The 24,417-nt window shown below is 34.5% G+C and overlaps 3 protein-coding genes across 3 annotated transcripts; 1 reads left to right on the forward strand and 2 right to left on the reverse strand.

Moving 5' to 3' along the window:
- Window positions 1-1,371: 1,371 nt before the first annotated feature.
- LOC133189820 (uncharacterized) lies at window positions 1,372-10,296 on the reverse strand. The gene is made up of 6 exons (XM_061325213.1): window positions 10,141-10,296; window positions 8,316-8,414; window positions 4,254-4,404; window positions 3,383-3,458; window positions 2,737-2,884; window positions 1,372-2,136 (listed from the first exon to the last, which is right to left on the reverse strand). The coding sequence occupies exons 1-6, from the start codon at window positions 10,294-10,296 to the stop codon at window positions 1,372-1,374; spliced, it is 1,395 nt and encodes a 464-aa protein (XP_061181197.1).
- Window positions 10,297-10,417: 121 nt separating this feature from the next.
- On the forward strand, window positions 10,418-16,594 carry LOC133189883 (uncharacterized). The gene is made up of 10 exons (XM_061325289.1): window positions 10,418-10,991; window positions 11,261-11,380; window positions 12,388-12,478; window positions 12,971-13,181; window positions 13,327-13,864; window positions 14,115-14,301; window positions 14,567-14,824; window positions 14,943-15,114; window positions 15,236-15,384; window positions 15,610-16,594. Exons 1-10 carry the CDS (start codon window positions 10,602-10,604, stop codon window positions 15,807-15,809), a joined length of 2,316 nt encoding a protein of 771 aa, XP_061181273.1. The 5' UTR covers window positions 10,418-10,601; the 3' UTR covers window positions 15,810-16,594.
- On the reverse strand, window positions 15,496-18,119 carry LOC133189887 (uncharacterized). The gene is made up of 4 exons (XM_061325294.1): window positions 17,742-18,119; window positions 16,588-16,809; window positions 16,306-16,459; window positions 15,496-15,744 (listed from the first exon to the last, which is right to left on the reverse strand). Exons 1-3 carry the CDS (start codon window positions 17,984-17,986, stop codon window positions 16,306-16,308), a joined length of 621 nt encoding a protein of 206 aa, XP_061181278.1. The 5' UTR covers window positions 17,987-18,119; the 3' UTR covers window positions 15,496-15,744.
- Window positions 18,120-24,417: the final 6,298 nt, after the last annotated feature.

Here is a 24,417-nt window from a genome sequence, read left to right on the forward strand (position 1 = left end):
CATGACATAAAGCGATTTGCGTATACGCTAACCGCTTAAAAATAGAAAATGAAACAGTTTCAATATCCTGGAATCTTGAAATTTACCAAATAAAAAAAAATGGCTGAAAAAAGTTAGAGTCGGGTGCATTTTGGGTGTGTTGTTATGCAACTGCAAACAAACATTTTTTTTATTTTAGGCCTGACCATAACACTACTATTTGTTGGATTCAAAAACCGATACACATGTAATATACTATATATCCTCTAAATCAACAATATATGCAGTAAATGTTATTAACTGCGATTGGATATTGAAAGGTCGCTTCAACTGTTCAAAGGTTATTTTCATGTATGCTTTACTCGCATTGGTCAATTTTTTTAAAGAGCTAAGAAATATTCTTTCCGCATTCAGCCACGGCCAGAACCAGAGATGATCTTACAATATCGTCGTGATTTGCGGCGACGAATAACCTTGACAACACTGTTTGATGAAATCAAAAACCGATAAAAAGAATTACGCATTTTAGTATAGTTTACTGTTGTACTAAGTCCTACGAAATGGAACCAAAACTGTAGAAAGACTATTGTTTTGAAAGAATTTCACAAAAAAATTATTTATAGTAACCACGGCAACACCGTTTGTCGAAATCAAAAACGATAAACCGGATTAAGTATCTTACTATAGTGTAATTGTGCATCTACGTGTAGATTTACCAAAACTGGACGCAGGATTAGTAGCGTTTTGAAAAATTGTTTAAGGGTAGACGGACGGACGAAGGACACCTTACACTCGCATTAGCTCTTCTGGTGTCTGACCAGAAGAGCTAAAATCACATTATTTTAATCAACTTCGGTTTCCCTTCTCTAGTCGGCAGGGTTTAAATTGTAATACAAAAAAATGGTTCAACAGAACACAACAATAAATCATGCAATTCAAAACAAAAACAATAATGAAATGATTAATTTTGAATTTTTTTTCTTCGGTCATAAAATGTCAAATTAAGTATTGGTGCCTGGATTTAATTAAAAAATAGAAGTTTGAGAATTCTATTGGCCTCATTATGTTTTGAATATGAATATGACAAATGGTCAATACCTAACACATATGATACAAGGTTAATTGTTACAGTGAGAAAGGCGTGGGCTATGTTGCAAACTGTAAACTTTTTTTTTTCGTAGGACATTTTCAAATACCCCATTTAAAGAACACAGTTAATTAATAAGTTTGTCTGATCAAACACCAGTGAAACACGGCAGTGATTATTATACTATATTTCTTTGGTTTGTACATCATGCGAATAAACTTTCAAACGAAATGGCAAAAAATATAACTTTCAGTACTCTAATGAAATCAGTTAACTAATTCTATATGTTCCATTTTATTTATTTTCTAACGTAACCCCGTCATGCTCTCAGTAGAATCCTCCAGGCCACTCGATTTTGAGCTACATTCTGGTTTCATATCTTGCTTTCTCAGCAAACTTTCCAACATGTTGCAGGTTGAAGTTAAGGGCGACAGACACTCTTCCCTAGCAGAAGCATTGTCTGGATTAGGCAAACAATTTGCATCTAGTTCAGGTTCTTTTCCGCTCGGGTTGTTTTCAAACAGATCAAGCAAAATGCTGCATTGTTCCGTTGACAATTCCAAGATTTCCTCCTCTTCGTTTCTACCTGAATTGACGACATTGTTCTTCTGTAGTGTATACTCAAATGAAATGGAGTCATGATATTCATTTGCTCCTCCTGTGCTTCTGTCAATTGAATGAGATGGAGTGGAGATTTGTTCTTTTTTCTGCTTCTTTGAATGCTGAACATGATTAGTCGATTCAACGTAAAACATACTGTCATTATTTTGTTGACAGCCATGTCCTCCTTCAGACATTTTCTTGTTGAGATGTTGGCGTAAACCTATCTTTACTGATGGAAGGAGCTTTTGTTCGTCATTGCTCAGCCAAATATCGTTTTTGGTTTTCTTGCAAGGAGGTGTTGAAATGTTTGGCGTTTGCTCGAGCACTTCTGGCATGCCTTGTTTGACAAGATCATCTACCATAGCATTTATTTCGGATATACGCTTCTGTGGCTTCTTTTTCTTTTTGATCCTGGAATGCTCCAAATCCTCCGATAGGCCATATAATTTCAACTTTAATTCCAGTTGCTAAAATAAAATTTACCTATATATTAAAATTCTTATATTTTTTACGTGTACAACTTTTATTAATACAGTAAAATAAATAAGTATACATTGTATCTTATTTATACTCATTGCCTAATGAGTCATTTAAGAAACTATAAACTTTCTGAATGGGAATACTGCGAATAGTATATGCTTCACTGGTGATCGAATCTTTTAAGGTATTCAGTTTTAAGTATACTTTCTCTCAGGCCCTATGCAACGGTTTCAAAAGTTGGGGGGGGGGGGGGGGGGGCAACTTCACAAAAAAATCTGACAAGCAAAAAGGGGGCGGGGGGCAACTTCCCAAAATTATCTGACAGGCAAAAACTGGTAATTTACTGTCTAAATCCTGGAAATTGCCAGTGCTCGACCTTACAACATCAAAAAGTGGGGGAATAACCAGCATCTAAAGGAAAATTTACAATAGCAAAAAACTATATGCTCAGAAAAAAGTGCCCCCCTCCCCCCCCCCCCCCGCGTTCTACGGGCCTGTCTCTACCTTGAATGCATTTCTTGTCATGTGCTTTTAGTTGTACGAGTTTTTTTATTCTTTAATCACGTAAAGAATTAATGGCTTCTTACGAAAATTCTGACGAGCAGCTTTTGATATTTTAAATCCATGGCCTTTTGGTTTTCCTCCAACTTTTCTAAAGCCTGTTTGTCTTTCATAAGTTCCTTCATATATTCTACTGATGCTTTCAAAATGGATCCTTTGTTCTGCTTTAGATCACTGTAAATAGATACATTCTTAATTTCATTCATTCACTATCGTGACAATAATGTCGCTAGTATATAATAAAGTATTTTTTTTTACTACAAAAAATCACTCTAAGGTTTTGTTCATTGATTTTGCAGGGACAGATAGACAGAGTCATATACTGATTTATTTATACCATTATTTATTTGTATATATAATACAACCTGCGCTGAACTCTACAACCTGTGTTGTTCTATTTTTAATATGCACAACCAAGGTTTACACATTGACTTAGTGACTAACGTAACTGAGGATAATTAAAACCTGCAACATTTCGAATACAAAGTATAGCTAAATACCAACACACGGGAGAAAAACTCCTAGAAAGTCATTTATTGTAATTCATGGAGTCGAATTTAGGCCTGAAATGCAAAAATTATATCACAAATTTTAACATCATGAAAAGGTCAAGAATAAGAAAACACTGTCTAACAAACGTCTTAGAATTCTACATATTAAAAAAAATCTTACTGAGGCACGCTTGATGGAAGTAGAGTGGCCAATTCCTTAATTCTGTCATTGATATTATAACGGCGCCGTCTTTCAACTGCAATAAGATATTTGAATGGTGTTGGAATATAGTTAAACGGAAATAACACAAGATGTTGCATAGCATAGTCTGCAATCAATTTCAAAAATAGTATACTTAGATTTTGAAATAAACTTTGTTTGAGATATTAGAAATGTGAATTCCCCTTGGCTTAATTGATTTGATGTCCAGCATTTGAAGACTTGGATTTGAATTTTATAGCCGGCAAAACGTTATGTTATTATGACTGTTAAGACACTACTGATAGAAGCTTGGAGTGATTTACGGTTTCCTTTTATCTTATTTATGGAATTGGTCACGTAATACATGTCTATATTAAACTGGCGCATGTTGGTTTGACAAGTAACCTGACATTTACAGATTTCCTGACTACAGCATTTATTTGACAGCACTACTGCATTCGGATGAAAAGTGCCGTGTTGAGTCCCCAAACATGTATTTTTAAAGAATGAAGACGGAAATTGTACAAATATTCTATTTTAAAAATATATAAAAATTAACATTTTCTGGCTACGTTTGCAGCAAATAGTATGAATTTGTTGTCTGATTTATTTTTATTGAGTTATAGATCGAGCTTCAGTTCTTTTCTGTTGCTTTTAAAGAATTACATCCTCTAAATTTTAGCTTAACTACCGAAAGATGATAAGTACCCTACAATTACATTCTGCTTATAAACGATAGTGAAGAATCTATTTATACTTCCATTTCATACATATTGTTTAATATGCTTCTTGCTTTTGAAATATTTTATCATTTTCTTAATCTTTTGCTTTTATTTTCCATTTTTCTTACTTATATTATGATTGTCCTTCTTTTTTCGATCTTTCCTCCAATTTTCTTCTTCTTTGATTGTACTGAAAATTCTGGTTCTATTTCCTTGTGAAGAATTTTCAATTTCTTTGTTTTGGTCAGACGTGTGATGATTATCAATGCTGGAGGCATTCTATTAAATTCAATCAATGTCAATATGAATATGTATGATTGGATAAAATATCACACACACACACACCCTTATATATATATATATATATATATATATATATATATATATATATATATATATATATATATATATATATATATATATAGGATCTCCCATGATTTGTAGTTGGATATGATTTTTATCCAACGAGTTGTGTGTTTTTTATCCCCGAGCCTTGGCGAGGGGATAAAAACACACAACGAGTTGGATAAAAGTCATATCCAACTACAAATCATGGGAGATTCTTTTTATCCCTTGTTTAATACTTCACAACCAATGTTTTACACTGTTTTATATAGGACTCCACTTTATTTTACTTCATCACGCTAACGCAAAAACCATTGTGACGTCACAACTGCACTTAACTGTGGATTATGAAAAATTTATCCAATGAGTCATATCCACGGGATAAAGGGGTAAACATGGGATATATATATATATATATATATATATATATATATATATATATATATATATATATAGTTGATGTTCCACATACATGTATGAAACAACGTTCACCTTAGAATTATTTTTAAAAATATATATATTCATCAAGTTTATTTAATATCAAAGTAATTTCTTATGATGAAATTTCTGTTTAATTTTTTTTATTGATTACAAAAGCAAAACGGAAATGGAGCACATAGTCGTGCTATCAGTTTTCTTATATCAGTAAAACAGATATAAGAATGTAAAAAACAACGAAGTGAAGATCGATAAATAACCGCTAATCAATCATAATAAAAACAAAACTGATTTGATTGACAGGCTAGCCCCATGTGCTGATGTTTTGAGATTGGATGTTTGGACAACAATTGCCTGACCACATATCAAGCTTTTTCATCGGTACATGTGTACCGCTTGATTGGTCGTTTCGGATTGACACAGTTACACAAATGTTTTGAGACTGGATGTTTGGACAACAATTGCCTGACCACATATCAAGCTTTTCATCGGTACATGTGTACCGATTGATTGGTCGTTTCGGATTGACACAGTTACACAGATTATCAATTTGTAGTCGTTGGAAAGATTTTGATCGTCCTCCCCCAAATTAAGATAAAATAATTAAGAGGAGACTAATAAACACTGACAGCGGGAATTCAGTTAAATAAAATTATGAAGTATTCTTTTATCACATATTTTATGGATACATTAAAACAAGAGGCCCAAGGGCCTTAACGGTCACCTGAGTACAATACAACAATTTAGAGGACCCATAAACTGATAAATGAAGCTTTTTTGCCCAAAAGCAAGAAAAATAGTATGATTAGTATCAACAAAATAATTGGTCTAGTATTCTATCTGTCCCCCATTTATCACTATTACATGTACCATACAGACTATTAACAAAATGTCTATTTTTTAACCCCATATTATTACTTCTCACATTGGCCTCTCTTGGCCCTTGAAGAACATTTGAAAAGATAAGGTATTTTTGTCTCATTTTTATTCATCTATTATTTCCAAGTCTACCTGATCATTAAAACTATCAAAGTACTTCTTGTATTACACGATGAATATTCTTGCATAATTCTCGTATTCTATTAACCTTTCAAATACATTGTTTACAGCGATTAATTATCAAAGGTGAATGGCAAAGGGGAATAACTTTGCTCAGCAGAATACAAGTTAATAGAGCCCTGGCCAGGACGAGAACACTTGACTAAATGGTCCAGGTGTTCAAAATTCTGGTAAAAGTACCTTTGCATATTAAAACTTTTACTCTGTTTGCCTCCAATATGCCCAGAAGCATAGAAGATTTTCAAAGAAATTCATTTTCACTATATTAATAAATAAATAAAGTCCCACCCTTACACCAGAACATCTGACCCAGGGGCCATGAACTCACAATTCTGGAAGAAGCACCCTTGCTCATCATAACTATACACTTGTTTCTTTGCGTTATAACCAGTAGCAGAAAAAATATTTTGAAAGAAATTATGCATTTTCACTGTATAATCAATAGAGCCCCCCCCACCCCCCTTCACCAGAACCCCTGACCCAGGGGCCATGAATTTCACAATTTTGGAAGAGGCATTCTTCCTCATCATAACCATGTACTTCCTTTGTTTGAATAATACCCAAGAGCAGAGAAGAAGATTTTGAAAGAATTTATGCATTTTCACTATATAATCAATAGAGCATTGCCCTAACACCAGAACCCTTGACCCTGGGGCCATGAAATTCACAATTTTTGAGGAGACAGCCATGCTCATCATAACTATATACTTAGTTTATTTAATATCCAGGAGAGAGAAGATTTTCGAAGAATTAATATATTTTTATTATATATATCAATAGAGCCCCATCCTAACACCAGAACCCCTGACACAAGGGCCATGAAATTCACAATTTTGGAAGAGGCAAACATGCTCATCATAACTACGCACTAATTAGTTTATTTAAAACCCAGGAGCAGAGAAGATTTCCAAAGAATTAATGCAATTTTACTATATAATCAATAGAGCCCCGCCCTAACACCTGAACCCCGACCCAGGGGACATAAAATTCACAATTTCTGAAAAGGCAGTCATGCTCACCATAACTATGTTCTTTGTTTATCTAATACCCAGGAGCAGAGAAGATTTTCAATGAATTAATGTATTTTCACTATACATGTATAATCAATAGAGCTGCACTCTATCACCAGAACCCCTGGCCCAGGGGACATGAAATTCACAATTTTGGAAGAGGCACTCTTGCTCATCATAACTATGCACTTAGTTATTTCCTTTAATACCCGGGAGCAGAGAAGAGGATTTTCAAAGAATTAATGCATTTTCACTATATAATCAATAGAGCCCCACCTGAACACCAGAACCCCTGACCCTGGGGTCATGAAATTCATAATTTTGGAATAGGCAGTCTTGCTTAACATGACTATGTACTTAGTTACTTTATTAAATATCCAGGAGCAGAGAGGTAGATTTTCAAAGAATTAATGCAATTTCACTATATAGTCAATAGAGCCCCAACCGAACACCAGAAACCCTGACCCAGGGGCCATGAAATTCACAATTTTGTAAGAGGCACTCTTGATCATCATAACTATGTACTTAGTTACTTTATTTAATACCCAGAAGCAGAGAAGAAGATTTTCAAAGAAATAATGCACTTTCACTATATGATCTATATAGCCCCACCCTAGCACAAGAACCCCTGACCATGGGGCCATGAATTTCACAATTTTGGTAGAGGGCTCAATGCTTATTACAATTATGCCAACAGTTTGACTTCTTGATGTTCAGGAGTAAAGAAGAAGAATTTTAAAGATTGCATTAATTTTGGTGGTTTTAGCCCCAACCCTATGGCCCCAGGGGGGCAGGAACCATGAAATTCACAATTTTTGTTTCCCTTTACCCATAGATGCTATATGCCAAATTCGGTTGAAATTGGTTAAGCGGTTTCAGAGAAGAAGCTAAAAATGTTTAAATGATAAAGCACATCGCGAAAACGGATAGCAATAGGTCACCTGAGTGACTCAGGTGACCTAATAAAAACACCAATAACAATCGTAACAAATTATCTTTGGACTACAATGGGTTGAGGTTTATTCTTTAAAGTGCAAGATTTGTTAGTAACATTCTACATTTTATGTAAAAGAATTAATTAGAAAATATAAATAAATCAATACCACACAATGGTTAAATAAATTGACGGCCATTGTTCGAATTTCCCTAAAAGTCTTGTTAAAAAAAAAAAATAATAAACTTCCTCAAACAAGAGAATTTTTCACTTTTTAAACTTGCAAAGTAGCCGTTCTGGGAATAAGCCTTCATCAATACTGACATTTGTCCGTACTTCGCCGTCCTTATCAAGTCAACCATAGCTAATTACAATGTGGTAGCTCTTTATTGCGGTATACCTACCGACAAAATACCTGTCTGCTCTACCACAGATTCTAGGTCTTCGTCATGAGAAGTGTCAACTTGTACATAGTTCATCATGTTACCTACGAGGCTATCTACCTAAAAAAAAAGAAGCTCTTACATAGAACAAGCTAATTCATATACATGTACTTTGTGTCCCCCGCTAAAGGAAAAAAGAAGACGAGAATTGAAGAAATGAATTCTTCAATGGAAGAACTGAAAAAAAAATATGCAGATGGAGAAAGAAATAAAAGATCAACCTTGGACTTGCAGCTTTTGACCTTAAAAATTGACAAAGGGATCCTTTTTTTTTTTAGATTCAAGAAATTCATGACCTTTAGTTTCATTACAAAAACTTACAGAGCACTAAAATTATCACATGAAAAGCATGTATGCAATATATAAATTTCTGACCTCAGTCTTTGACCTTTTGACCTCAAGATCAATAGGAGTCTTTTTATGTCATATTGTCTAAAAGTACAAAGTTTCATTGCAAAATCTCAAAAATAACTAGATTTATCACCGGGAATCTGTTTTATGCAACATGTGATTTTTGAACGTTTGGCCTAAAAAATAAAAAGGGGTCTGCTTGAAGTCATGGACGTTATGATATAAAATGTCATAGAAAAAGCTCTGACAAGGAAAACTAAGTTATCATCCCCAAAACATTTTTTTGTATTTTATGAATTTCTGACCTTGACCTTTTGATTTTAAAATAAATAGGAGTCTTTTTGACGTCACTAGGAGTTACGATATATTACTTCATTGAAAAAGCTCAAAGAGAACTAAAGTTAATATCTTAAACCTGTTATTTGCAATGTATAAATTTATTACCTTAATCTTCGACCCTTTGACCTTAAAGTTCTTTCCGAAGGCATTGGAAGTTGTGATATAAAATTTCATAGGAAAAAGCTCAAAAGCTTTTTAAGATAAGACATTGCCCGGAAACGAAAGTGTTACACACTGACAGAATGTATGAATTTATGACCTTGACCTTTTGACCTAAAAATCAATAAGGGTCTTCTTCATGCCATAGGGAGTTATGATATTAGAATTTATTGAAGAGCTAACGAAAGTTAGATATATCATCTGGAAAATGTTATTTGCAATGTAGGAATTTCTGACCTTGACCTTTTGACCTCAAAATCATTAGAAGTTGCAAAGGCTCAAAACTTTTTAAGTAATTGCCTGGAAACGAAAGTTTTATACACAGAAAGAAGTCTTTTGTGAGCCATAGGGAGTTTGGGTATAAAATTTCAAGGCAAAAGCTATCAAGCTTCTCGAGATATTGTTTGGAAACGAAAGTGTTACACACAGACAGTATGACAGACAGAGATCGACCCAAATTAATATCGCCCACTTTCAGTGAAAGCGGGGAATAAAAACCAACAAAACAAAATTTGAACGAACTTACTAGGCCATTCGGGACGCGACCAAACGTTAATTACATCTTCAAATTTTTGTCAATGTAATAGAGTACATGTAGTAAGTTCCGGATCTTTTTATTAAAAAAAGTAATTCATGAGAAGACTACAATCAAAGAAACACATTTTTCTTTAGAATCTTTAATTCATTTGGAATATCAAGATTAATCAATAAATTCAATGTCGTTGTAGACATGCCTGATAAAGTTCATACTTGTTGATGCACGCATGTGGTGGCATGTATGAAGTTTTGGTCCGTCTCTTGCTTACGTTTTCATAATTAAAAAAGCTTGTCTGTTATAGCGATATTGATCTTGATTTGTAATGATTGAGGGGGAGGGGGCTTATGTGTTTAAAAAAAATAGAGGCACAAATAAAACAAAAACAAAATAGTAACATACGTCGTCCAGGTCCTCTATATTAGAAATTGCACATCGAAGCTCTTCAGATAGGGGAATTCCACCAACTTCACTGTTGGTACAATCCACAAAAGATCCAATATCCGCACCAATATTTATGCTGCTAGATACTTGTTTTTCCTGGTTGTCGACACTCATAGCAGTGGAATAGCCAACGCTGGAACCTCTAGCTTCATTAATCTTAAAGTGTCTGGGAAGTAGATGATAAAGCGGTATTATATATTTTGTTTAAGTATTAAAATATCTAGAAAAGCAAGTTTTTCCAACAAAGTCGATTTTATAAAGGAGATATCGCCAAAAAACTGAAAATTTTAAAAATATACACCTTTACGATACCGAAAACGAGGCTATTCCTAGCTAAAACGGAAGTGACGTCACAACACATCAGTTTGCGCCATTTTTAGAAAGTCTTCTATTGACCTGTGCGTGTTTTCCGGCGAATAATGGCCAGCAAAAGTGTCGGACGCATGTGTGCTGTAGCGGGATGCAGCAAAAGACAGTCAGATGGCGTGTCGGTTCATGTTTTCCCCAAAGATGAGCGACTGCGAGCGGCCTGGTGTCGTTTTGTGAAGCTGACGAGGGCAGACTGGTCTGGTCCTTCGAAATACACCGTTATCTGCAGTGACCATTTCAACGAGGATTGCTATGAGGTACATTTCTCGCTCATGAAGGACTTTGGGATCCCAGCGAAGAAGCGTCTACGCCAGGGGTCCATACCAAGCATATATCCCAAGCGGAAAAGAGACCAACTGAACGATGCGTTCCTGGAGTCTCCCCATGTAAACACCCCTACTCCAGTACGAGGAGCCCATGCAAAGCGTGAGAGGAATAGGGTTAGTTTTTTTTTGTTCTATTCTATTTTGTTTTAATCTATAAATGGTGGTGATTCGATAATAAAAAAATATTAACTTCAGAAATTTGTAGACTTTTGGTGAGAAAATTCGGAATAAGAAAAAAGACCTCATCTGCACTAAAAATGCTTTCATGTTCTTTGTTTGTTAAACAGAAAGTAAATTACACTGGGTATTCACTGAAATATCTTAAACTTATTCAAATTTATATTATTTGTTTGTGTTAAAATTTGTTCATTATTTTATCGCAGGTATTGGCAGAGCTGCTTCATGACAACACAGAGGTTGAAGAAATACAGGAAGAGTCACAAGACCAGGATGAATGTGTTGGGATCCAAACAACGCCTGTTCCCTTTCCCACACCTGTTTCGGTATGATATAACATATTTAAGAACCAAAAAAAAAATAGAGAGAAATGTGTAAATTGTTACATTCCTTGCACCTTAGCTTTATATAATTATGTTTACACAATATATGTAGTACTAAACCAACTGAAAAGAAAGAATGATTTTATTAAATTTTCTCTTCTTATTCCACATGCTGATGCATCTTTTATTTATCTTTTTTTAGGCCATTATTTAAAAAAAAAAAAATCATAGATTCTCATCTAATTCTGTCTCAATTTCTTTTCTGTTAAATTCTTCATCTTGATTCCGATTGGGATCGGTATTCAACTTGCTATTCAACTTTCGGTTCTAAGTCCCATGAGGACCATGAATGTAAGAATGATTTTTACAACTGATAAGTTGGTTATTACTGTATTGCGTATTAAACAAGGATAGATTGGTGAGGATCCGATGTGTAGTAAGAGATATGTTTATTTAAATTGACATCTCCTATGACTTTTGTTTGGGCATAATTAAGATAACTCTGCACAGATTGATTAGGTCAACAAAAATATACGAAATAAAAAATGTAGTATAAATTTGTCAGCTTGCCTCGTTTAAGAAAAAGTTCAATGATTATTTTGTTAAATATAAATGATGTTATCATGCATCTTGTGCATTATTCACAATATCATGAAGATTTATTCAGTTCAGATATAAGATTAAAAGAGATGGTTATTACATTCTTCATCGCTGTGTTCTTCTGAATTTAAATTACTTGACCCTAAATAAATAATAACCAAATCTAAATTTCCTGCTTAACATGTCCACAATACTAGACTCTATGCAAATAAGTCCATATGTGTATGAGTAAACTATTATGAAATAAAACAGAAACTTGCACTTGTTCTAAATTTAGTGAAAGGAAGAAAAAATTGTACTATTCATACGAGTATTATTAAAGAAAAGAGATAAAAATATTGCTGTAAAGTATGCAGGCCACAATTATACTTCTACGGATTACTTATTAATCTTTTTTCTGTTCATTTTAGGAGGAGAAAAGTGTGTCTATGGCATGTCAGACAGAATCAACACGAAAACGTAGCGTAAAGATTCAAGTTGCTGCAAGGAATAAGGAAAAAGGTACTTATTCGAAGTAACTTGTTGCAACATAAGATAATAATATGTTGTAATTGTCATTCTTTATTCTTTGATTATTACTGCAATATACCTGGTACTCTCAATCTGATTCCCCATGGCTAGTTTGGCTTTTTTTTAAAAAACATTTATTATATTAGAACATGTACATTTATGGACTATGACCCCTAAGCTGGTATTGAAAGACATACATTCAGGGATTATTACATATTTACTCATTGATGATTATTATAACTGAATTATATTATGTAGTATCGTTTATATACCCCCTTTCACCATTTCTTTTTAAATTTTGAAAAGAGAGGAAAACATTTAACTTATCAGTACCTAATTTGTGTGTAGTATTCAATTTTAAAAAATTGCAAGTTCATATGCATAAGACTAATTAGATCATTGTTCTTCCTCCTAAATATAAATTTTAAGAGAAAAATCTTGTTTTCTCACAATGACATATAATGTTTATATGTAATTTGTTAGGATTACAAGTTGACCTACAACCCAGAGTTCGAAGCATTGGTATTCAGGTTGATGTACGAGATGATTTGCCTGCTCCACGTCCACCTCCAGCACCTGTTCCTGTTCCTGATTCCTCTAGTGGTGAAGAGTCTATCCAGACGGAGAATGAGACTGCCTCATTGTATGAACCTTCTGGCACTAGTTCAGATGATTCTCATGTACAGGATATCAAGTAAGTGATTAGGCTATGGTCATTGATCAGTTACCTAAGAATTGCTTCAAAAAGTTTACTATGAAGAGAAAATGAATATGTTAGCCTCAATTCTTTTGGCAATTTTTATTTCCCTGTAATTAATTTAATCTTTTAAAAATTGTAGCACTGAAGCACCCTGCAACCCCTTGGAAGACAGGAAGTTTATCATCTCCGAAACCAAGCTGCTTGAGCTGTTCAGTAACTGCAGGAGGTGCCACAAGTATACAGCAGCAAGTGTACAGCAGGTGCTTGGAACAATGGTGAAGATTGCTGTGGAGTGTGAGTTCTGTGGGTTTACCTGGCAGTGGAGCAGTCAGCCATTCATTGGGAATATTCCTGTTGGGAACATTGGGTTATCTGCCGCCATACTGTTTTCTGGTGCCCTTGTGTCCAAAGTTCTTCGTGTGCTGAACTGCATGGGGGTTGCAACCATTACCAGAAGAACATTCAATTCCCACCAGTCAGCCATTTTGTTTCCTGTAATTGCTCGTGTGTGGGACAAGCACCAGCAGGAGTATGCAAGTCGAGCTTTGGAAAGAGGAGATCCTCTGGTTATTGGTGGAGATGGGCGAGCTGACTCCCCTGGTCACTGTGCAAAGTTTGGCTCGTACAGCACCATTGACCTTGAGGAAGGAATTGTCATTGATATCCAGCTGGTTCAGGTAAACAAGTTATTTCGATAAATATCTGCACTTTTTATTTAAATTAAAGATGAACTGTTTTAAAAAAAAAAATATTATTTTATCATTATTTTAAATAAAACTATCACTCAAACACTGCTGAAAAGATTCAACAAAGTATACATGAAAATAAAATGCTAAAAAGGATCTAATGAGGGGAAAAAATGTGTACTAACTTTAGGTGTTTGGTTGAAGTTTTGTGAAGTTAATGAAATCTGATTAAATTTTGTAGAGCAATGAAGTAAAAAACAGCTTGGGAATGGAGAAGAAGGGATTAGAGCGGACTATTGCCTGGATGAAAGACCAAGATTTGGAGATTGGTACGATAGTGACTGACCGCCATGTCCAGATACAAAAGTGGATCAGGGAGAACTTGACGGAGACGACACACTATTATGATGTTTGGCATGTGGCAAAAGGTATTCTTTTTCTTTTCTTTCTTTACCAGTATTTGAATTGTATGTATTTAAAGACATCTTTGTACAGAATCAACATTAGCTGATGTTTAACTTTTATAATGACTTCTACTGAGTTATCTCCAAAGTTATTATTAACATGTATGATTTAAAAAGTTATGAATGTAAAAGATGAAATGAAGCAGTTAAATTATGATTTTTATATGCCCATCTTAAGATGGGACATATTAATTTTACTCTGTAAACATGGCTTCCAAAATATTTTCAGGTCTAAAGAAAAAGATCCTAGCTGCATCCAAACAGAAGGAGTGTGAGAATCTTGCCAAATGGATCAAGAGCTTGACCAACCACTTGTACTGGGTGGCAGCTTCAACACCTGATGGGAATGGGGACTTCATGTGGGCAAAGTGGGAGTCTGTGGAAAACCATATCCACAATATTCATGAGGGCCACAATGACCTCTTCCCATCTTGTGCCCATGACACGTTAGAGGGTGATGAGCAGAAAAAGAAGTGGATAAAACCAGGTAAAACCTTATTTTAGAATTGATAAATAATTATTACTTTCTTTATTGGCAAATTTCATAACTGCCTTGTTAAAGGGAAAAATCCTGTACAATAAGTATACATTTTGTTTTCATAAAGGAACGAAAGCCAGTGAGAAGATTTGCGATATTATCCTGTCCAATCAGATGAAGAAAGATATACCCAAGCTGTCCCCACTGCACCAAACATCCCAGATTGAGGCTTTCCATAGCACTATCAATCACTTTGCCCCCAAGATGGTTTCCTTCTCTTATCATGGCATGTACTGCAGGTATGCTTACACAGTAATATTGGATATTTTTTTATATCATTTCTTATTTAAATTTCTACAATACAGAAAGCAGATGGAGATTTTATTTATTGTAATCTACAAGGTTAAAAATTTTATGTAGGTTGATGGTTGCTGCTCTCCATTTTAATGAGAACTCTTCAAGAATGCAGGCAGTTACAAAGGAGGGAAACCTGCAGTACAAGATCAGCTTTCCCAAGTTCAAGCATGGCGAATATAGTGTTCGCATGAAGACTGTAGATTCAACGTTTGGTAAGATGCTTTTATTAACGCACCTTAAAAAAAAAAAAATTGTAAAAGTCCCTCCTCGTTTAAAAATTGAACAACCAAAAAAAAAAATGTATATATAAATAACAAAATATGTTGAATTTAATTTTATTCAATACCAAGCAAAACACGAGAATGATACTTGTATTTATCAACAGAGATAGAGTCCTCAATATTTTACAAATTTTAAATATTGTCTATGCATTTCAGGGTATGCATCTGATTTGATGACAGAGACTCTACGATATGTTGAGGTATCATCCCGGACACCAGCACCCGCCTTTCCACCTGTGCTCTGTTTGCCTCAGTTGCAACCACCTCCTCTGTGCAGTGATTTTCTTCACCCTGAAAAGGAGGAAGCAGTGTTTAATTTCCAGTCTCGGTTTGGGAGGAAGGAGACATCTGTGTAGGAGATTCTAGCCCTTGTATACATAGAACTGTAAATATCAGTTGTGGATACTCATGCTGTAGTTTGTCATAGTCTGTTTGTAAATAATTGTATAAATAGTGTTATAGTTAGCATTTACTTGTAAATTTGCATGTAGGAAAACAAAAATAAAATTGCAAAAAAAAAAAAAAAAAATGGGAACAAAAAAAGCAGGGTCCACGTCCCGTTCCTGGGTGCAAAAAAAATTACCTATGTAATCAAGATTTTTTTTGTAGCTGATGCTTTTATAAATTTTATTGTAATATGTACATGAGGCTTATGTTTTGTCAATTATTTTGAACTGCTTTTTGCTTGTATGTGTGACTAGGCAAGGTTGTTTTCTGTATCCTATGCTTAACCATTTCTCATTTATAAGATTTATGCTGTGTAAACTTTATATTTATTTAATTTGTAAAATTGATAGTAAAAGTTGATAATATGGTGAATTTTTGTTAATCCAAAATATAGAAGTGGCTTACTCATTCAGGGTCTCTGAATCCTTGATACTCTTCAGAACTGAAGGAATGGTGTATCTTTGTAACTGCACAAGAGGGAAGTGGGACACGAACACTCTTCCCCAAGTAGCCCCAACACCAACGAACAAGCTGACGATATGCTGTATATCTGTTTCTTCTTAATTGAATAAAAGAAAATCATGTTATCATGCACTTGTTATTACTTGTGATAGTCTTTGTGATTTTCTTCAAATGCTTTATTTCATTTTTGGAACAAATATGTAAAAATTCAATAAAATGTCTTACTGTTCAATGGTCTTTTGCAATTCCCCATACTGGGAACGATACTGATAATAGGCTGTCTCCAAGACGTAGATGTCGAGACAAACAGATTGGAATCCAGGGTGTTCTGTAATGCAAGGCAATTCTTTCTGATAAGATGTTCTCTTTTCATCAATCCTGGTGATTTCAGTGCAGCATATACTTTCTCTGAGTGTGGGTTTCGGAGTACAGAATCCACAAGTGCACCTACAATATTCAAACATGATTACATGGAAGTTATATTAGACACATCTTCGCAAGCCAAGGGTTTTCGGTCCACTTTTCTCCCCGCGAAGCAGACCGAAAACCCTTGGCTTACGAAGATGCATTAGACATAATGATTATTTATCAACTTTAATCTTTAAAAAAAAAATACTCCAGAAGTCCCATACATGTAGGTAATGTGCATAGAGCAATACAGTTTTTGTTTTCAACTTATCATCAGGTATAAAGCATGGCCGTAGGAAGGGGGGGGGGTTGTCCCCCTCAAATAATTTTGCCGATATCTAGATTACTATAGAAAACATAGCTACTATATGCTTGTTGCTTGTGCCCCCTCAATGAAAACGTCTGATGACCTTTTTTTTTTTGCTTGTCAAGGAATTTTGGTAGTTGATAGTGCCCCCCCCCCCAACTGAAAATGTTCAGCTGTGCCCCCCCCCCCCCAACTGAAATTGCTTCCTACGGGCCTGTAAAGGGGCAAAATTTTATTCTCAGAGTTAGAGGTTCTGACAAATTTAGTTGTCATCTTAATTTTCTGCCATCGCAGAAAAAAAAAACATGTCCAAACTCCATGACTATAGAGACCAGAAAAGTTGACAAGCTACAAAAAAGTAGTAAACTCTTTGGGCGTGTATATACCACTTTTCAAGATCAGATTAATTATTTCCTTCTCATTGAGACAATTTTCAAGAATAGATCTAAATCTGCTAGCCCATAAGATTCAAATGGTCGTCCCGAACGAATATTCAGCCATGTTGCATGGGTGTAATTTACATGGCCTCATTTCTCGCAACATTTGGCTTATATAGTAATATTTTTATTAATTATTATTAGTTCAGACCATGCGAAATTCTATGAGTATAAAATATATATTTTTCTTTGTATTATACCAGAGAGTTTTAACGTGAAAGTCATACCAGTCCGTATTGCCGAGCCGCTGTGGGTTGTCGACATCGTCCTCACTTGAGCCATCAGATTCACTAGAATCACTCGCCTCAGGTTCAAATCGATAAGGGGCTACATTCTGGAAATGTTCTTCTTGTGTTTCTTCGAAGGATGAGGCCTCAAACGACATATGTAGGTCGATATCGGACGCAGAATCGGAGGCTTCGCTGTTGTTGTTTGTACTCGCCATTTTGAACTTGATGTGATGTGACGTCATGCGGGGTTTTTCGCTATTTATGGTAAAACCGGAAGTAGCGTTGATTGGTTTTAGACAGGTGCGAGAACCGCCTACTTTAACCCGGAATATCTCCGTTATCGTTGCGAATCTGACTGTAAAACTTACGGAATGTTTTTATTATACAATTCTACGTATTTTAAAACTAGCATTGTTACATACTTCCCAGACACTTTAAATCAGAAGAATGATTGAAAAAAAGAAAGATTAATTTCGTGTATATTACTGAGCTTGTAACTTTTATGCATTTTGTTTATTAAAGTATACCTTAAGGTAATATGACGGTGAGACTTTAGCTCCTAGTGTATGAAGATAGAACAAGACTATAGGAACCGGAGGATGGGGGCAGTACATATGTATATACTTTATATAGAAAACGAAGCTTATTTACAGTTGCGTCCCCTCAGTATTTTTGCCTGTATATAGTATTCAATAAAGAACACTAATTAACGCTTGTAACCACTCAAAAACGTTTGACATGGCCGTAGGATCCGGGGCACGGGGGGCGTAACCCCCCCCCCCCATAATTTTGCCGATATATAGAATACTATAGAAAACATAGCTACTATATGCATATATCCCCTCAATAATAACATCTGACGACTTTTTTTTTGCTTGTCAAGGAATTGTTGGTGGTTGATAGTGCCCCCAACTGAAATTGCTTCCTACAGGCCTGTTTGATGAGGGTTTTTTTTCCTTTGTCAATCATTTCTGGTAGGTTGTGCCCCCCCCCCCCCCCCAAAATGAAAGCGCTTTTAAGGGTCTAAACGAATCGTAAAGTTCTATTTTTGCATCCGTGCACACAATTAGCAGACAATATGATTACTCATGGATGTATTTTCAACAAGGCATACGCATGCGTGAAACAGTAACTGTGTATGGTTGATCAGCGACAGACGTCTTTGGAGAAAAAAACGCAACAATTAAGTGATATAGATAATGTTTAGACAGTCCTGCACTTCCTGTTTGAAATTATGGCATGTCAAACGTTGCAATATTCGATCTTTTCCATTTGTATTGTATAACTTTTATTTGTAAATTTTTTTTCATTTGTATTGTATAATTTTACATTTGTATAATTTTTATTTGTATTCTATAATTTTCCGTTTGGATTTTATAATTTTCCAATTGAATTGTATAATTTTCCATTTGGATTGTATAATGTTTATTTGTATTCTATATTTTCCATTTGTATTGTAAAAAAATCATTTGTATTGTATAATTTTTCATTTGTATTCTATATTTTCCATTTGCATTGTAATATGTTGACGGTGCGACCGTTAGGGCGAGCGCAGATACCTTTCAGTTTTAATTTAGATCGGGCTCGTCAAACCGCACGTGATATTTGCTATGTCTAGACTCTGACGTCATATGTATGTTGCATTACCAAAACGGAGTCTGATCAGTGCATATTTTAATCAAGAACGTTTAATCTACTATTTATCTGCTATATATCCATTAAATCAGGGTGATTTTATTTTTTGTTGAATTTTTGTTGCTACCGCGAGAACGTAATTAGCTACGAGATGCAATTCGCTAAGCATTATGGGACCACAGGTAACTGGGGAAAAAAATTCATGATTAATGTGCGAAGTCCGAATTTTCTCTTCGCCCAGGCTTTAAGAGCTAGCAGTAACGAAATAAATAAACAATCTTCGGATACAATACAAATGAAAAATTATCGCATACAAATAAGAAATTATACAATACAAATAAGAAATTATAGCGAGCCCAACACAAACTTAGTCTGGTACCCTTCCCACAATTCCGATCGCGCACTCTTTACAAACACAAACTCGGCTCCTCTATTTGCGGTGCATGCTAAGGGACGACCATTTGATTTGGGGGGGGGGGGGGTCGAATACGATTATTTATTTTCATTCTCTCACAGGCTCACAGGAGAGAATATTTTTTCCAATATGACCAGAGACAAGGAGAAAAAGGAAAAGAAGAAAATCTGCCCAAACCCGAAAACTCATTTGGGGGGGGGGGGGGGTGAGGGTAGGTACCACCACTCAAGGTCAATTTATTTATTTTCTAAGGACACATTATTTATTTGCCATCTACCAGCGCTCCCTTTTTAGAATCCAGTGACCGTCTAACGTGCACGCAAATACATATGCCGCCGAAATATGGCTGAAAGCAAGCAAATACATATGAGCCCAGTTTGCTTTGAGCACCCGGAACATCTTCAACCCGATACAGGCTGAATCTTGACCAATGAAATCCTTCGTAACGAAACAAATAAACAATCCGCGGATACAATACAAATGAAAAATTATTGCATACAAATAAGAAATTTTACAATACAGATAAGAAATTATACAATGCAAATCGAAAATTATTGAATACAAATAAAAATTATATAATACAATTGAAAATTATACAATACAAATAGAAAAATATAGAATACATGTATAAATGAAAATTATACAATACAAATGAAAAATTATACAATACAAATAGAAAATTATACAATACAAATAAAAATTATACAATACAAATGGAAAATTATACAATGCAAATGGAAAAGATCGAATATTGCAACGTTTGACATGCCATATGAAATAGTACATGTACATGTTTCACACTTCGAACAAAACGGTTTTTGCTGATACCAAATAACTTGGTACGCTCCAAGCCCACGTTTCAAGGTTTAGTAACAACGTATATATTGTGTGCATCTATCAATGTCAATGATGATCATGGATGATATATATCTCATCTGATAGACAGACAGTACCAAAAATAAAAATTCACTCACTATCTTGTCTTCGATTCCAAAAGCACATAACAAAAAGTCAAAATATGATTTGTTACAAATGTCAGGGTGAAAATTATGACCTTTTCGGACTTAATATAAATTACTTTGTTAATTAACTTTTCGGACTTTGTATTAATTGTTATAAAACTTTTTTTTCTATATTTCGGCTAATGTAAAGAGTCCGAATGCACTGCCTTAATTACGGAAGCGCATTAGTGCCACATAATATTTCTTTTAAGCTGGTAATTCCAACTTTAAAGTTGGTTTTTCCAACTTTAATCTTGGATTTCCAACTTTAAAGTTGGTAATTCCAACTTTAATCTTGGCTTTTCCAACCCTTTTCTTAGCTTTTTCCTTTATTTTAAATTATTACCAACTTTAAAAGGAAAAGCCAACTTTAAAGGTGGAATTACCAAGCCCAAGCCCCAATCAGTTATGGTCAAAAATAATATTTTCTGAAAGTGGGTCAAACTCCATGGTCAAGGTCAAAGGGTCAAAATTAATGGTACGCGGGGGAAGAATTTGTAATAAGAAATACACATGTAAAAATATAAAAGTCCTAGTACCAACTGTTCAAAAATTATGGTGAGGATTATAGTTTTTCAAAAGTAGGTCAAACTCCAGTGCCAAGGTCAAAATTGTTGGTATCCAAAGGAAGGTTTTGTCACAAGGAATATACCTGTGAAATTTGAAAGCCCTTGTACTATCTGTTTAAAACTTATGGCCAAGGTTAAATTTTTTTTTTAAGTCGGTCAAACTCCAAGGTCAAGGTCAAAAATATTTACACCCCTGGAAAGGTCTTGTCACGATGAATATACATGTGAGGAATGAAAGCCCTAGCACCAACTGTTCAAAAGTTGGCCAAGGTTAAAGTTGGGTAAATTTTTGTAAAAGTGGGTCAAACTCCAAGGTCAAGAGGTCAAATATGTTGGTACCCAAAGGAAGGTCTTGTCACAAGGAATACTCATGTGAAATATGAAAGCCATAGCTCCAACCAATCAAAAGTTGTGGGCAATGCTAAAATTTTTGCGGACAAACAGATAAACAAACAGCTAGACAGACGGACGGACAGGGCAAAAACTTTATACCCCCGAATCTTCGATTACGGGGGCATAATGACATGGCACTAATACGCTTCCGTACTTAATCCTACCTGAGGCACAGTCAGAGATCTAGATAGACATTAAATGACTTTTGATGATATTTATTGACACTTAATCTTTCTTCCACATTAAATCCTTTTATGTACATGCCGTTAAAGTGTCATCCGTCACTCAATAGCTGTTTGATAATTGATTTCTTTATACTTTTTTGTTAATCCTTTTATTTTGGTCTATCTTGTTCAGTATGATGTTTTGTTGTTAAAAATTATAGTCATTTGGAATGAGACATTCGGTGCTGAAACATCCCAAACGTTAACTCATACTAATTTCATATAAAAGTACTAAAACTATAACGTGTGTTGGCTTGTTGGAGGTTTTATGAATCTGGGTTCAACAAATAGAGAAAAACTCAAGGTTGATCCAGAATTAATATTAAACGGACAAACAGATCCCGTAATACAAAAACGGACTGACAGATCCCTTAATACAGATTTCAAATGTACCAGTGATCTGGTTTTCAGAGAATAAAGAATTGATATTTTGGCCTGTATAAAATTTCACCAGATAGGATCAAATCATCATTATCTTGATAAAATAAGAAGAAACACACTAGAGATGTATTGAAATACACGTAGATGGAAACACAAGAAGGGGTTTTATTTCTCGTGTAAAACAAATACTAAATTGTTAATTAAAACTTTTCCGTCACCATTCGATTTGGTCCCTTGCTTCGCTTGACACCAAAACCTTATGGTATCCGGGAAAAGTTTACCAACATATACTTATCATTACCTCGACTCTCTATATGTACTAATTATAAATAAAACCTTACAAGCACAAGCTAAATAGTCTTAATTATTACGAATGTGTAAATTGTCTCTTATCACACATGTACATGTGTATAACGTTTGTTAGTATATCCTGTCCTTTACCAAAATGTATCTATTTCCACAAAGTCATTTGAGAATCCATGCTCTCCATATACTATAATGAATGAATCTGTTTTAGCGTAAGAATTTTTCTTAGGTCTTTGGCCGTCTATTAATTGCTCGACCACATACAAGCTAGATGTCTTCATATTAAAAAGTTCTCATGCCCCCGAATTTAAAGGTGAATGCCTGTTTACTGTCTAATGATTCATTAATAGTTGTCTGTCTGTCAGACATACATTCTGAGCAACTGTGGTTGTTAATGTTAAACATTTTTCCCATTACAAGAAGGCGACACAATAAGCCTAATTAGAACAGCTTTATATTACTTATGCCCTATGGCACCTCAGATAATAAACAACATGTACAAAATGCACAATTATGCATGATAATTAACGTAGACTTGGTGAACTACATGCATATACATGGATACATGTTTATACATATGAAACGATTCTATTTATTAAATGTGTACACACAGAATATATGCTACAAACTGATAAGTAATTCGAATCTTCCTTGTGAGACGCTGAATAAAATTTATTTCTGTGGGGAGACTAACACCTCCTAGACACTTGATCCCACTTTTGGTGTTTTGTTTGTTTATTACTTTACTATAACTACTGTACTATTATTGTTTTATTACTCCGTTTTCGGATGTTTATGCTCAGTTCGCAACTGATCACTGTGCGTTATCTTCAATTTCTGCATTTGGCATTCTGAACACCTAACATTTTTAAGAATTTAAAGACGCTTGGTTTTTGAGCATAATATTGTTTGATATATTGATTTCTGAGATCACGATATTCAGGAAATTTTAAGATTATAAAATAGAGTTCAAGTCATAATAAACATATCCTGTTATTTCAGTTTTCATTAACATATCTAACTTCAGAAGAAGAATACTGCTGAAAAATTGATGGCAATATACATGTAGAAAACCTCATATACGGCACAATTTCTCAAGTTAAAGATGAATCAACTCAACGTAATTGAAGCATACCCCTCCCATTAAATTTTTAAGGAAATGTTCATAAGTAAACTTGCCTCCGTTTAATTTATTAATCCTAATACTTAGACTTGATAAATGTTTTAGAAGTCAGAAAAAAATTGTAAATGTAGATGCATACATATATATCAAAGTACGATAAAATATAGATGTCGATTACTTTCGTAAATTAAAATCCTATAAAATCTGTCAATCGTTTACATGTCTTCTTAAACTTTATAAAATTAATTTATATTTTAAAAAAGACACTTTCAAGTGATAATAAAACATATTTTAAAAAAAACAGCTAATTAAACTATTGAGTAAACAATTACCTTATGTGCATTATTAATCCCTCTGTCAGAGGAAGCTTGCGATTCTGCAACCGTTAAGGGCTCAAATTCATCTAGAGCATTTCTATACTGCTCATCCATTTGTTTCAGTTGCCGGCGAATTGCCTGTAATCTTGTACTTGCTTGATACATTCTCTTCAAATTTCTCTCTCTTTAAAAGCAAATCAAGTAATTTTGGTCGTGTATTTTGGAGAATAAGATAAAGTATCAGTATCGTTGGAATGAACTACCGAATTTAAGATTATTTTTTCCCGCTGGTCAAGCATGACCTTCAGG

Source organism: Saccostrea echinata, unplaced genomic scaffold, assembly GCF_033153115.1.
Source record: "Saccostrea echinata isolate AGI-Se365-2 ecotype Australia unplaced genomic scaffold, CSIRO_AGI_Sech_v1 ptg000020l, whole genome shotgun sequence".
Classification (NCBI taxonomy): domain Eukaryota; kingdom Metazoa; phylum Mollusca; class Bivalvia; order Ostreida; family Ostreidae; genus Saccostrea; species Saccostrea echinata.

Bases quoted from the DNA above. Each gene is read 5' to 3' on its own strand.
- LOC133189820 (XM_061325213.1), bottom strand. From the start codon at position 10,296: ATGAGTGTCGACAACCAGGAAAAACAAGTATCTAGCAGCATAAATATT. The intron at 2,885-3,382 runs GTAAGATTTTTT...ATCTATTTACAG, and splicing joins CTTCCATCAAGCGTGCCTCA to TGATCTAAAGCAGAACAAAG. The intron at 2,137-2,736 runs GTAAGAAGCCAT...ATTTTATTTTAG, and splicing joins AGCTGCTCGTCAGAATTTTC to CAACTGGAATTAAAGTTGAA.
- LOC133189883 (XM_061325289.1), top strand. From the start codon at position 10,602: ATGGCCAGCAAAAGTGTCGGACGCATGTGTGCTGTAGCGGGATGCAGC. The intron at 10,992-11,260 runs GTTAGTTTTTTT...ATTTTATCGCAG, and splicing joins CAAAGCGTGAGAGGAATAGG to GTATTGGCAGAGCTGCTTCA. The intron at 14,302-14,566 runs GTATTCTTTTTC...AAATATTTTCAG, and splicing joins TGTTTGGCATGTGGCAAAAG to GTCTAAAGAAAAAGATCCTA.
- LOC133189887 (XM_061325294.1), bottom strand. From the start codon at position 17,986: ATGACGTCACATCACATCAAGTTCAAAATGGCGAGTACAAACAACAAC. The intron at 16,810-17,741 runs GTATGACTTTCA...TGAATATTGTAG, and splicing joins CGGCTCGGCAATACGGACTG to GTGCACTTGTGGATTCTGTA. The intron at 16,460-16,587 runs GTAAGACATTTT...TATTCAATTAAG, and splicing joins TTGCAAAAGACCATTGAACA to AAGAAACAGATATACAGCAT.